Genomic DNA, 13,677 nt, shown 5'->3' with positions numbered 1-13,677 from the left:
ACTAAAGAAGCATTGTGTGTATTTTTACAGGTATTTTTTTCTTGAAAATAGTGAGTGTATACAATGTGTTCAAATTATTTCTGTATATCCGTTCCAATGTTTTGACCATCAGAGGGTGAACTACTTCCCTAATACTTAAGAGTAATACTATGGAATGCTGCTTAGCTGCTCGATTTGATTCTGTCAGTTTTGGGGGAAAAAAAGACAAGCAAAGCAGAACAAACCCCAACCTATTTGGTTTTGAAGCAGCCTGGAGTAATTAACATGCAATAACTATCTAGAGATAAAAACTCAAGCCCCATACTCCCTCTTGTGGTTAACCTTGAAGAATATGAAAAAAAAAAAATATACACACACATACATATATGTATATGTATATGTATAAATTATTATGTATACTTCCAGGGAAAAAAATGTTTTTTAAAAAAAAACTTATAACTTTTAAAAAAGTTCTAATTTACTTGTTGTAAGTTGTCTCAGAACATGTAATTCACCCTGAAGGACATGTTATTCATCCTCAGAATTAGTGTACTTCAATTTTAATAGAGTCTTCACTCTGGGAGTTTTTCAAGTCCAGTGATGCAGCTACTTGGCTTCCATGTTGGATACTATAGAATGTCCTAACTGAGGAGACCCTAATGGCCACTCAGTTTGAGTGGCCCAGTTAGGAGACCATAATGGCCAATAAAGTTTAACTCTCAGTAAAGTGATCAAAAGAAAAATTTATGTAAAAGGACTATTTAAAGAAGTAAAAGGCGTTTCAGTAATATTTAGTAGCTCTCCTGGAGCTTTTGCCATATCCTTGCTACTTCCATCTAACTTCCTTTTTCTGAACTTTAAGGCTTAAAGAAGTACAACTAAGAGCATTTCTAACCTTAGTGAAAATAAAAATCATTCTGTTTGCTTGCTTTTAATTTAAGAAAGTGATCATTTACATTTGTAGTTATTACCATTTGACAAGAAGGAAAAGATAAATAATCTTGACAAATGCAATGTTATTAGAAACGTTGGCTACAGATGTGTTGATTCTGAAATATTCCATGCCTATTTGTTCATCAAGATTATGCTATTCTTTATGTATCATTTGTGCTTAAATAGCTGTGGTAATGGGAAACAAACCCCTGCATATTATTTGTTTGTGATGATTTATCTAACCTCTTGCTCTTGAGATTTTACTATATCTCATTAAAAAAAAATCCCAAAGCTTTCTCTAATAGTTATGGATTTTATATATTCCTTTTCTATGTGGAGGTTTATTATAAAGGAATAAAGAGGAGGTGACATAGTTAAAAAAAATTCAGCACTTCCTTTAATGTGCAGTTTACTCTTCATGTTTTTAATTCTCTTATTATGATTGATTTTGGGTTTTAGATGTTGCCTTTTAGATGCAATCAAAACGAAAATATGGAACAAAGATCGCCTTACAACAATTCTAGTTTTCATTTTGTTTTGTTTTGTTTTTTTTCCCATGTAGAAAAGTGACAATAATGGAAGACCCTGATCAGAACATTCATCTGAAAAACTTGTCTCTTCAGCAGGCAACCAATGAAGAGGAAGCCTTAAACCTACTCTTCTTGGGAGACACCAACAGAATGATTGCTGAGGTGAGAATTGCTGCTACAAATCTTACTTACCACCAACAGAGTTAAAATAGTAGTAAATTTCTCCACAAAAGATGTATATTTTGGAAGCCCTTGGAGATAAATGAGTAAGTTATCTTCTTTCTGAGTGTATTTCCACAGTGAAATTAAATAAGCATTTCTCTGATGATAGCTTTCACTTTGCAAAGAGCTTTCTGTTTTTCCTTAGTGAATCTGATTGGTGGTTGTTGATGCCATAACTTACTGTAATTAAAATAAGTAAGAAAAAAAATTTTTCTTATAAACCATAGACTGACATCTGAATGTGGCATGTATCAACATACATATACATTTAAAGATTAGAAAACATGGTCTTACAAAGCATTGTCAAACATTCTCACAGAAGTACTAAACTGCCTTTGAAGTAGTTACACTAAGACTTAGCAGTCCCCTCTTCTTTCTTATTGCATAAACATGTGGTGTTATGTGTTTAAAAAAAAAAAAAAGGGTAGCACGAAGCACATTCAAAATAAATATTTGCCAACATACAAAGACAAGGGTGTTTTTGCTGATTCTGGGAAGTTCAAATGAAATGTTTCCATATCCAAAATCTGTATGGGTTTTTTTTCCTTATCTTCATACTTGGAAATGGAATGTAAATATAAAAAGTGTATTGTATAATGTGAGCACTGTCAACGTGTCTTTACTACAACACAGTTAATTCTATTTTAGAAATTTGTGGGTTTTCTTCCGCTGTCTGGCTAAAATAAAAAAAAAATATAATAAATCAATGATGAGAAAAACATTTAAAGTATATGAAATAGTCAATAGTCTGTTTGTGCTGGCTGACGATGTACACCTGGGCACAGGGGAAGAAGCATTTGATTACAAAATGTAAATAGGCAAAAAACTGATTTGTTCTCTCTCAAGGGAGACTATTTCAGCAGTGACATTCTGAGAGGCAGAAAGACGTTTAGGCAAGAGATAATCAAGCTGTACTTAAGGGCTGTTAGTAAATATGAATTTACTAACTGAGGCAAGGAACCATTTGATGATATTGAAATGGAAAAATTGATACAATTTAGAGGAGAGGAACTTGAAAAAGTTAATAGAAGAGACAAAAAGATGACATTGAGTTCAGAAGCCTGAAAACCTATCATGATAGTTGGTAATGAAAACAGAAAAAGAAAATTCATTGCATAGAGAAAGGTCTTCAGGAAATCTCTGATCAGTTTAGAGGAGCTGTGTATGAAAATGGGACGGAATATTTAAAGAATGGTGTGATGCTGGCTGACAGGGTCATAAATCAGCAATTGTAAAGAGCAATTGTGTTACCTATTTGGAAAACATTGCCTAAAGAGAAAATATATCCCAAACACTGAAAGTCATGAACAACTAGCAGGGCTAGTGAAGATGGTAAGTCATTAAAGGTCAAGATGCAGTAATGCTCAGCAAAACTAAAAGAATATTCTTAATGGGTCAGACCAAAGATTATATGTCTGCTCCCGTTTCCTCTTTTGAACAATGGCCAATAGCAAATATATAGAGAAGAGTAAAATATAAACCAAGTAAATAATGATACTTTCCTAAAAAAAAAATCCCCTAATCTTCATTAGTTTGTGTTTCAGACTATTTATAGCTAATAACTTTTGTTGTATTTTTTTTCTTTACATGAATTTGCCCAGACACTTTTTTTAACCTCGGCAAATTTTTACCATGAAATCTCATGTGACACAAAGTTTCATGACTTAACTGCATTGTGTGAAAAAAAATCTCCTTTAGCTTGTTTTTTAATCTACAACTTGGTAGTTTTATTTGGGGCATGCTAGTACTTGCTGGAAAACATAAGAATAGACATGAGAATGTGTGACCCCAATAATAGAGAATTCACTAACCTGAGTGGCCTGGGTTAGCAAATGCTATCCCATTGTCACTTTTGCTGCTTTTGCCACAGCAAGAGGTTTTTGTTATATAAACACTATAAAGTTATTGTTTCATTGGTCTTAAATGAAGAGTACTTAAAAGAAAAAAGTGCAGAGAATACTTGCTTGGAATAACTGCCACCCATTGCAGCAATATTTACTTTGCTTAGTCTGAATGCTAATATGATTCCAAAAACTTCAAATGAGGTGGATTTCATTGTAGAAGTTTTATTTATGTAGTTATCTCATACATTGTTCCTTTGCAATTGCAGCAGGTACATTGCAGTGCACTTCAGTGAGCTTACTGAGTGCTGCTTCCTCTTGGGCGTTACAGAATTTATCATCCATTATCATTTGGCATTTTTCGCTTTAGGTGACTGTGGTACTTTATTTGATGACTTACCAGAATGAGAAAATAGTGTTTGCAGAAACGAGGGATTAATGTAGAGGTCTAGGGAAGAGGACTTACGACATCAACCATAACTTCTTCTCCATAGATCCATATTTTTAAACCTTAGTTGAATTATGATAACACTTCCTGACCTCAAAAAAGATTAGGACCCTATTTAAGTAAACTTTAAAGAAAATGACACAAGATGAATAAACCTAATTAGAAAAGAAAGTAAAAGAAATGTTGATTCATCTTTTTTAATGATGAGGAGATTGGCTATAGAAAAACTAAGGTGACTGTCATGGATCACATATGAAATCTGTGGCCTCTAAAATTGCAATCTAATGTTTTACCCCTGAGATAACCTTTGAAGAGTTGCAGGACCATTTTGAAAATAAGAATGACAATTTAATTTCTGCAGTGCCTCTGCTAGTGGAGTCTAACTTGTCATTTGAGGGCTGCATTTTGCCCTCACCACTGACTGTGCTAAAAAGAAAGTCATTGTAATGTTAAAAGTATTCTATAGTATTCTACATTCATTCATGCATTAAATGTCAGAACCTAAGGGAAAGTTTATAACTGAATACTTCTTTCCCACACATAACTATATAGAAGGAAAAAAGGGGAAGGTAATCTAATTTGTGCAGGATTGGTTTATAGGTCAGTATAGGACCAATTCTTTGCTCTAGTTTTGACATGTACTACAAGTTGTGGAAATGGTAAGATGGGAGACATCTGTGCACAAACACTTCATAATGTAAAAATCCAAATAGGAAGTTTTTGTCTCTTATATTTTGCCAGGGAGAAATAGGCAGAGAACAAACCCAAACAACTGATTCTTTTTTTGGCCGCTCTTCCAACTGTAAGGGCTATATTTTTGTTCGTTTGTTTGTTTTTCCCATAAAACACAGTTTCTAGTTACATTTCAATGCATAAGAATCCTAGCAACAGGTTATAAAAAAAATTCTGAATTTATTTTTTATATTTTAATTTTTTCAGCCAACTTTATGATTTAGCTATCTCAAATACATGCAAACAAAGGATTCCAAAATCTAATTTGCACATATGAGACAGGTAGTAGCAGCAGCATCTAAAAAAACTCATGTACAGAAATAAGTGTTTGGCCGTGTAGGTGGTGTTCACAAAACATTTTATTTTGTTAGATATACTATTAATATGTCTTCAGCTGAAGTGGTCTTTTCTAAATTCTTGTCATGGGAATCTCTTGTGATCACTGTCCTTTGAAATAATATGCCTGAACCTCTGTGATTTAGATAATTCTTACTACTTTTTCAGTATTTCTTTTAAAATAGCAGAGTAAGGCAGACCCGGTAGCCTCCCAAGGGTATGCATAAATTTCAGAACTGTAAAATCTTTGTGACATTGATATGTCTGAACGCTGCAGTTGCACATACAGTTAGCATTTGTTTTTCCTCTAATGAAAAATTACTTCATTTTAATGAGGAAGGAAATGTTTTAGTGCATGGCTTTATACCTATAATACTCCATTGTTTAAATTTGGAAGACAGTGCATACTACACAGTATTTGTTCCATAATTTAAAATGTTTGAAGTACACATGGGGCAAGCAGTAAGCTTTTGGCAATGTTTAAATATGTTTATTTCAAGAAAGAATGAAACTTTTAAACGTTTAAAGATAGTTGTGGGGACTGACTTGTGACCTCTGAATTGGACTCATTCCCTTTGTATTTATTTTTATTGTCCATTAGTATTCTCTTGAATATATTTAGAAAGCCACTGGTAGTGTTTGAATGCATTTTTTTTCTTGGATGAAATACGGAAAATAGGATTTGAATGTGTGAACATATGAGATTAAATGATACTTTTGCCAAGAAGGCATGTTATCCATGTTAGAGCTGCATTCCCGAATGAGTTACAACTTTCTGCTTTCCTAGGTTCCTCATTGGTGTCAATTGTTAATTTATTTCCACTCTGACAAACCTGTTACTATAGTATCATTAGCACCAAATGGCATCATCATTTCAGCGCAGGTGCTTTCATTTCCCTGTGTGGTAAAACAATCACTGGTCATACTTTGAATAGTCCCTAAAGTGCTTTGGGATTCATATGGATAAAAGGCACTGTGTAATGTAAATTTTAATAATATCCTCACCAGGGAATATTAATTACTTTAAAAGTTACCTCAGTTACCATGGTCTAACTGTGAAACTGTACTTGTAGTAAATATGGAAAGGTAAAGTATTGCTTTTAGAAATCAGGGAAGTGTCAGATTGCAAATGTATTGCTATGAAAATATAAGGATCAGAACAGGTGCAATTTCAGCTGTGTCAAGTGTACCTAAGTACACCTGAAGAGCCCCTTCACTTGTGCCATATTAATCAGAAAGGAAACTAAAAATATATTAAGGTCTCACTCATCTACCAGATATAAAGGCAGGAACCTCCTATTCTTTAACTTGCATACCCTTCCATATAGCATAGTTCTGTTGGAATTGGTGGAGTTTATATTAATTAGACAGATACATCCACTGTTTTTCAACAAAGAATCTCTGCTCCTTCAGCCTTGCAGAGACTTATGATGTTCTGTGCTATAAACCAACAATGTGAAAACACCAGAATATTCTAAGGATGAGTTTCAACCAAAGAAACAAACTCTGTTACGTTGCTTTATTATTATTCCTGTAGGACACAATGGCTGTTTTCTTACCATCTGAACTGTGAAATGACTGAAGCTGTCAGAACTTCTTCCTACAGGTATCCATCTGATTGTAGCTTGAGATTGGAGAAAATCAATTTGATATCAGCCTTGGATGCTATCAGTGCTTTTTTCTTTTTCCTTGCCCTTCTTCAAAAAGTTCAAAAGCAAAAAAAACTTAAGAGGAAAAAGAAACCCTCCTTAAAACAAAATTTTGTACCTTTTCACTGAGACATTCTCTCAAAAAAAATGGGAGCATTCAGAATTAGCCTTTCTTCATTTATGCCTTGGCTAGTCACTAATTCACTCATACAGGAAAATCATGTTCTTCTGATATCTAAATATTTTGATTCAAAGAAGAAGAGATTCCACTGGAACTGTATAAACTGCCAAGTGGAGATGGTTTGCAATATGGGCTGAACGACTGCATTTATCACCTGTGAAATGTTTTTGTCCCAGCTGTCCTGAACTCTTTTCTGTATTTTCTCTGACTGAGTGTATTTGGCAGCAATTGCCATAATCAACTCATTATTCTTCCAGATAGTAGCAGCTTTTGTTAGTCTAATGGTGATTTTCAAACAGCTTTTCCTATGTTTTTCTCCTCTTTAAGAAACTTTCTCCTTCTTAGGTCCTCAATTATTAAGAACTCTAGACCAGTAGCATCCTATTTCTGGCTATTCTTCTTAGTGAAAACAACATTTATAATAGCAGCTGCAACAAATAAAAGATTTGGGAAATACATAAATTCTTGTATAGGGTGGAACTCCTGCAGTGTTTTGTTGATTTAAGATAGGTAACAATTAGATTAAGATGGATAACTTAGGCTCCAGCAAGTTTTTGGACCTTTCATGACCTTGTATTCCTTAACAGAAACATCCAACTTGGATGCTTCTTGCAATATGGCTGTGCTGCAGGTTCTCATTTAAGTAGAAACCACCTTCTTGCAACCGTTGTATGAATAGATGTAATGGTTTAAGTCACAAATACAGTTTATTTAATTTCAGCAAACACAGGTATATCCTGGTCCTGGAGAAAAAGGAGACTGGGTTGTATGGCTTGAAATATTTTCCAAGATCAAACAAAACACTGATGTTTTACCAAATCATGATCTTGAAAGAAATGTTACTGAATTCCTCTTTTGCCATGCCACAAATGGGCAGCAACAGATGACCTGGCATTAATTCCTTTGTAGTGTTCATGTGATATCACAAAGCATCTGAAGTCTGCTTATGTGGTTTATGATGTCACAGAATTCCTGGAAAAAAATATTTCTTTGTAAGTAACTGCAGCTCATCGGTTGTTCTATATGTTACTTTCACAATAGCAACCATCTGCTGAGAGAGAGGCCACTCCCCTCTTTCTTTTTTTTCCCTTCATCACATGAAATTAGTGTGAGGATGATTTCATATACATATGGTTTGAATACTGCTAACAAAGCCAAAATGAACTCTGAAAGCCACTAAAGGAACCTTTCAGTAGGCTCTGAGACACTGTCCAGAAAAATTTGTTTGCTTTTTTGTTTTCAGTTTTCAAACTTTCCAAACAGCTGAATGGTGATACTCAGAAGTTGCATATGTAAGATAGCAAAAAAAACAAACAAAAAAGGCTTATTTTTGGACTGAAGATGCTGACAAGTTGTCATTTCTGTTGCTGTGTGCTTTGCATCTACTTGTGTGGTAAAAGTAGCAAAGCGTGCGGGATTATGACTGCAATTAACATTTCACAATCACATCCCATTTAACAGTTTAAATTTTTATTGCTTTATGCTTCCTGCGAGAGTTCTAATAGAACTTTCTGTCTACAGGAACTGCAAAGTGGAGATAGAATCATATTGTAAAAAGGAATATTGGTGTATTGATTAAAGCATGGTTCTACTCTGAAGAAGGACTTTATAAAAAGAGCGGTTCGGGACTCTAGCCAAAGACTTCCAGATCAGCTTCACTCATTTTACATGAAAAAAGTAGTTGTGGAGAGAAAAGCGATGGAATTTCTAATGACCAGTCCAGCAGAATCTGCAAAACCAAGTTGTGGCTTGTGTATTGCTATAGACAATAAAGACCTAACAGGCCAAACATTGCCCTGAGCTTTTTGAACTCAGGGTCCTGAAATTATTTTCTTTTATGCTTTAAATCTTTTTTGCCTCTGTTGGGGTTAAACAGGTGTGAATAAAAGCACATTTTGAAATACATGACATTTTGCTGCATAGTGAAACTTAAGTTTGCTTAGGAACACTTATTCTGAAGTATGATGATTTCTTCTGCTTCTTTCATAGCAACCTTTACTTTGTGCTTCCCTAGCTAGACCTGTATTGATATTCGATCTGGCTTAGACTTGTCTGCAGTATAGTGTGACTGATGCCATGCCTGTAGCGCAGAATGTCCTCAAATATCAATTCTGTTGAGGAGAATGTCCTTAAATATCAATTCTGTTGTGGAGTTTGAGCTGGAAAAATAAAATATCCAGTCCTGCTTCACAGAGCTGCAAGCAGTAAAATCATAGCTCTCCTAGTAAAATAAGTGAAGCTGGCTCTGATTATTCATGGAATCAGAATTGCTGAATAAAGTACATTTTAACAGCATATAATTTTTTCTTCGTATAACTGCTTTTTAAATATGTTTGGGAGTATTTTCTTGCTTGACACCTTTCCCTGAGCCTGTTTATTTTCATTCCCATGCTACAACTCACTGCCCCTTCATTTGTTCAGCTTTGCCTCTGAAGACAGCACAGCATGTGACTGCGGTCTGATGCTCTGATGCTCATTTCACAGGATTGTGAAATGATCCATAGAAACCAGGCAGTTAAGCAGAGCCAGTGGCTTGCCTATATTATTCCAAAATTCCTCATCTGTATAAACCAATATTCAAAACTCTTCTCCTTCTCCCTGTGAGTTTGGCTTTATTAGGTAAAGCAGCCCAAAATAAAGTAGTGCTAAGGCTGTAATTTCATTACAGAATTTTCACCAACAACTACAGGCGTACACTATTCCTGCACACCACCTACTTGTTCACACACCATATGCTGCCATTTTCAATTATTCTAGCAGAACTGCTTTCTACAGCTACGCTGTGACTGAATCAGGAAACTGATCCAGGTCAAATATCTATGGTTTGCAGACTTTTTTTTTTTTTTTCCTTTGAGCTGGATCAGTTCCCAAAAACAGTTCAGTTGTGCTGGCACTATTAAGGCTGGAAAAAAATATTGGGAAATTGAAGGGGAGACAGTTCAACCAAGAGGTAAAGCTGTTCATATTATTCCTGGTAAAGGAATATTCAGCTTGCAGTCTTTCTGTTAACAGCTGTTCTTTTTGGTTTAACAAGACACCACCTTCAACACTTGCAATGGGCAGGCTATTTTAACATCTAGAATGTTTCATACCGAAGCAGACTATGCAAAAAAAGCAATATGTTGGTATATCTAGTCTGAATCACAGGATATGCCTAGATAAATAATTACTCTAGAATAACAGAGGAATAAAGTATAGACAAGAGATTGATGTATACAATTTAACCAGGATTTTTTAATCATCTTTTTAAACGGCTATAAATAAGTACAGATTTAGTTGCTAACTCAATAATATTTACTTGTTTTATTTGTTTATTTCACTACCCTATTTTTCTGCAAGCCAAGTATTTATGCTCTGATAACAATGTAGTCATACTTGTTATAGTTTATAAATAAAAATACTACTTGTATGGTAAACCTATAATCTCCATGTATATTCTAGAGCTTTAGCTATTTATAACATGAGGATAATAAGGAATTATTTTAGTTTTAAATTTCCAACAACAGCTTGATAAAACTAAATGAAAGAGGCTTTAGATGCTTAAAGGTTTTTTTATATGTTGTTTAAGAAAAGAAAGGTGCATGTCTAACGGCATGTGGTCATTCGAAATCTAAGATTAATGAGAGCTGTTTAAAGTTCTGCATTTCAAATATATTGGGAACACCACTAAAGTCATACTAAAGCTGAGCATCTCTAAAAATTGACCAAGAACTTCCATGTGTCTAGTTAAGGAAGTATGGCAGCAGCTATTCCAAATAAATATATTTAAAGCCAAACCTTTTATGAAAACTGTCATGCCACATAAAATTCTGATATTGATTTTGCCAAGTTAAATTTTTTCATAAAAGTAATGAATATGTGAAAGTCTAAAGCCTTATAGGAAGTCCTAGCCTTAGTTACACTAGTAGTTATCTAGCAAAAAAAAATTAAAAATGGGTTTACCAATGGGGGAATCGATAACCTTTTGGAGACCAGGAATTAGTAACTTTTCCTCTGATCAAGGTGCCCTTTTCTAGTATTCCTCAGCATAGTATGGCAAGCTGCTTTTTTGATGTACTCACTGTTAGAGTTTCTTGGAACAAGGATAGTTGCTTGGTTGCTTGCAGTACAATTTGTCCAGTTCAAAGTTATCCAAGTATTTGGCCAGAATGTGAGTGCCAGGTAAATCCTTCTAGGTTCCTCTTGCATATTTATTACAGGTGCAACAGCTAAAAAACTGGATAGGTGATTTCAATTGCCAGATTATTGAGCTATAAAAAGCTAAATTTATTTATTAAATGAACATGGAGGACTCTTCCTTTCTTTTCATTGTAGACACCAATGAATCAAGCGTCAACCCGATCTCACTGCATTTTCACTATTCACATCTCCAGCAAGGAGCCTGGATCTGCAACTATCCGACGCTCCAAGTTACACTTAGTAGATCTTGCTGGATCAGAGCGTGTTGCGAAGACTGGAGTTGGAGGTCACTTACTGACAGAAGCCAAATATATCAACCTGTCGTTACATTATTTGGAACAGGTAAAATTGGAATAGAGTGAAACATTTCTCCCTTTACTACATTCCTGTTTAGAAATGTGCAATGTTTTGGAAATCTTAATTCTCATATTCAGTTAGTCTTAGGATATTTATTGCAGTTTTTTAAAATGTTTGAGTTGATAGCTCTTCATTTGAAATAACATATTTTAATTTAGGAAAAGCTTAACAATTAAACAGTAAGATTATGGTAGGTATACAGGGCAGTATTTCAAAAATAGTTTTCTTGTTTTATTTGGAATACTAAAGATATTTCCAAGATTGCAGCTATATTTCTGCTAAAAATGTTCTTTGTGATCTTCTCCCCCTTCCACAGCTGGTATGAGGATGTATCCCTCAAGAATCATTGAAATAAAGTGATTGGTTTTTATTTGGTCCAAGCATTGTAATATGATAAAATATTGGGCTCTTCTCTCATGTTGTTTTATTCCTCTACCAATATGAATCTTCGATCTCTTTGAGACAGGAGTTACCTTTGCTAATGTATTTATGGAGTAACTACCATAATTGGTTTTATACCAATAGGACTCATAGATGCAACTGCAATAATAATAATAAATCTCCACAAATCTATATCATTCAGCTGGTGTTACTGAAAAAGGTTTAGCCTATTGATTTAAGGTATACTAAAATCCTTGTCCTCCTTTCACTGTTGCTTTTTATTTTTCCTCTTTGGAAATGGCAAATATTGAGAAAGTACATTAATCCTGACTAATTTTACTAAACTTTTTAAAAAAGAAACAAAGAATGAGTTAAGATAGCGGTGGTGAATGGAAACTTTGAAGATGAAGCATTCCAGTTCAAAGGTTTGGCTAACAGATTATTATTAATTATTATTATTGTTGTTGTTGTTGTTATTATTATTATTATTATTAGGGGGTTTTAATTCTTTTTCCTCCACTGATCTGATATAATCATTTTCCTTTCACGACTAGAAAAATAAGATGTTGCATCTTAGGATCCTTATAATTTTTGTGAATGTGATAAGTGTGATGGTGAAGGCTGTTCACACTCACTAATATCTTCTTTTCTAGTATCTCTTCTTTTCTTTCCACCAGGTTTATAGGCATTGTCTGTATTCCATAGCATTCCTTCTTTTCAGGTATTTCTTTTCATCTTAGTATTTGTGGCATTGCTAAAAAACATTTATGCTCATTTATAAAAACTTAGTGCACATTACATTTAAGTCTGCCTGATCTGCTGTGATGTTTTGTATTCTAATGCTGTAAAACACCAAGAAAGGGTAAGAAGCACTTGGCAATCAATGAAATCTATTTTGTGGATGCTGTGCTCTTAAGTTGCAATCACTGAAGATTTTCAAGTGTGGATTTCAGATCTCACACCTGTCAGAGAAATGAAGTTCTTTCTAAGATTGAATACATAATATTATTTTCACAGTACAGTAAATACTGTTCCTGTTGCCAGAAATTTGTTGGGTTTTGGAATTCTGCTGGAGAATACAGTATTTTTTCCTAAGACTTCTTTAAAAATTTTTGTATACAGCAATAGCAGGTCTGTGAGGCTGTCATTTAATGCGAGAATAAAAGGGGGGGAGAGGAAAGAATGCTCTAAAATTCAGATTTGTCCCTTTTAATTTATACTCCAGTATATGTGTTATTTAGTAAAATTTACAGTTGAGGAAATCCATTAAAACAGAAAATCTTGTGGGTGTCTATATGTGAAAATTCTTTAAAATTACAATTAGGAAATATAACTGATTGTTCCACTTACTGGGAAGAATATTTTTCATTTTGGGGGTTTGTGTTTATCTGTTAACAAGAACAAATCTCTTAGATTTCATTTAATCTACAATCAGAGACTTTTCATCTGTCAAAAGAAGAAGCTTAAGGCACAGCAGGTGGCAGTCAGTCATTTACTATACTGAATTTTTTTCATACCCCTCATTTGTTTAAATTTTACCTTGAAGAAAAATGTCTGTATTTCAGTTGTACTCATGGGAAGTGATAAGGGTAAGTGATTCTAAAACAGACCTCTTCAGAATCATACAAATTGTACTCAGGGTCCTTCTTATTTACTGTATGATTTTTATGTATTTATAATGCAACATTGCATGAGCTTCTGTGAGGTTGAATTTAATAATCTGTGTAGTATATTTTGAGATACTCAGGTTTGAAGTGCTGTAGAAACCTAAAATAGTAATGTTTTGTCATGCAACTTTTAACTTGTATTTTAGAATAAATACAGTTGGAGATAAGCACGTTGGCTTCTGTCTGGGAATGCATCTTGTTAATAAAAATATTCTCTAATACTGAATAAAAGACCACTGAAG

General features: G+C 34.1%; 1 protein-coding gene across 1 annotated transcript in view; it reads left to right on the top strand.

Annotated features, from left to right (window-relative positions):
* Nucleotides 1-13,677, top strand: part of KIF6 (kinesin family member 6) — a 171,687-nt gene that overhangs the window by 34,793 nt on the left and 123,217 nt on the right. Inside the window, exons 6-7 of the mRNA XM_075496206.1 lie at nucleotides 1,475-1,604; nucleotides 11,166-11,372. Coding sequence (XP_075352321.1) covers nucleotides 1,475-1,604; nucleotides 11,166-11,372 — 337 coding nt within the window. The remainder of the gene's footprint in view (nucleotides 1-1,474; nucleotides 1,605-11,165; nucleotides 11,373-13,677) is intronic.

Source organism: Mycteria americana, chromosome 3 (genome assembly GCF_035582795.1).
Source record: "Mycteria americana isolate JAX WOST 10 ecotype Jacksonville Zoo and Gardens chromosome 3, USCA_MyAme_1.0, whole genome shotgun sequence".
NCBI lineage: Eukaryota > Metazoa > Chordata > Aves > Ciconiiformes > Ciconiidae > Mycteria > Mycteria americana.
This window is presented reverse-complemented; position numbering and strand designations above follow the sequence as displayed.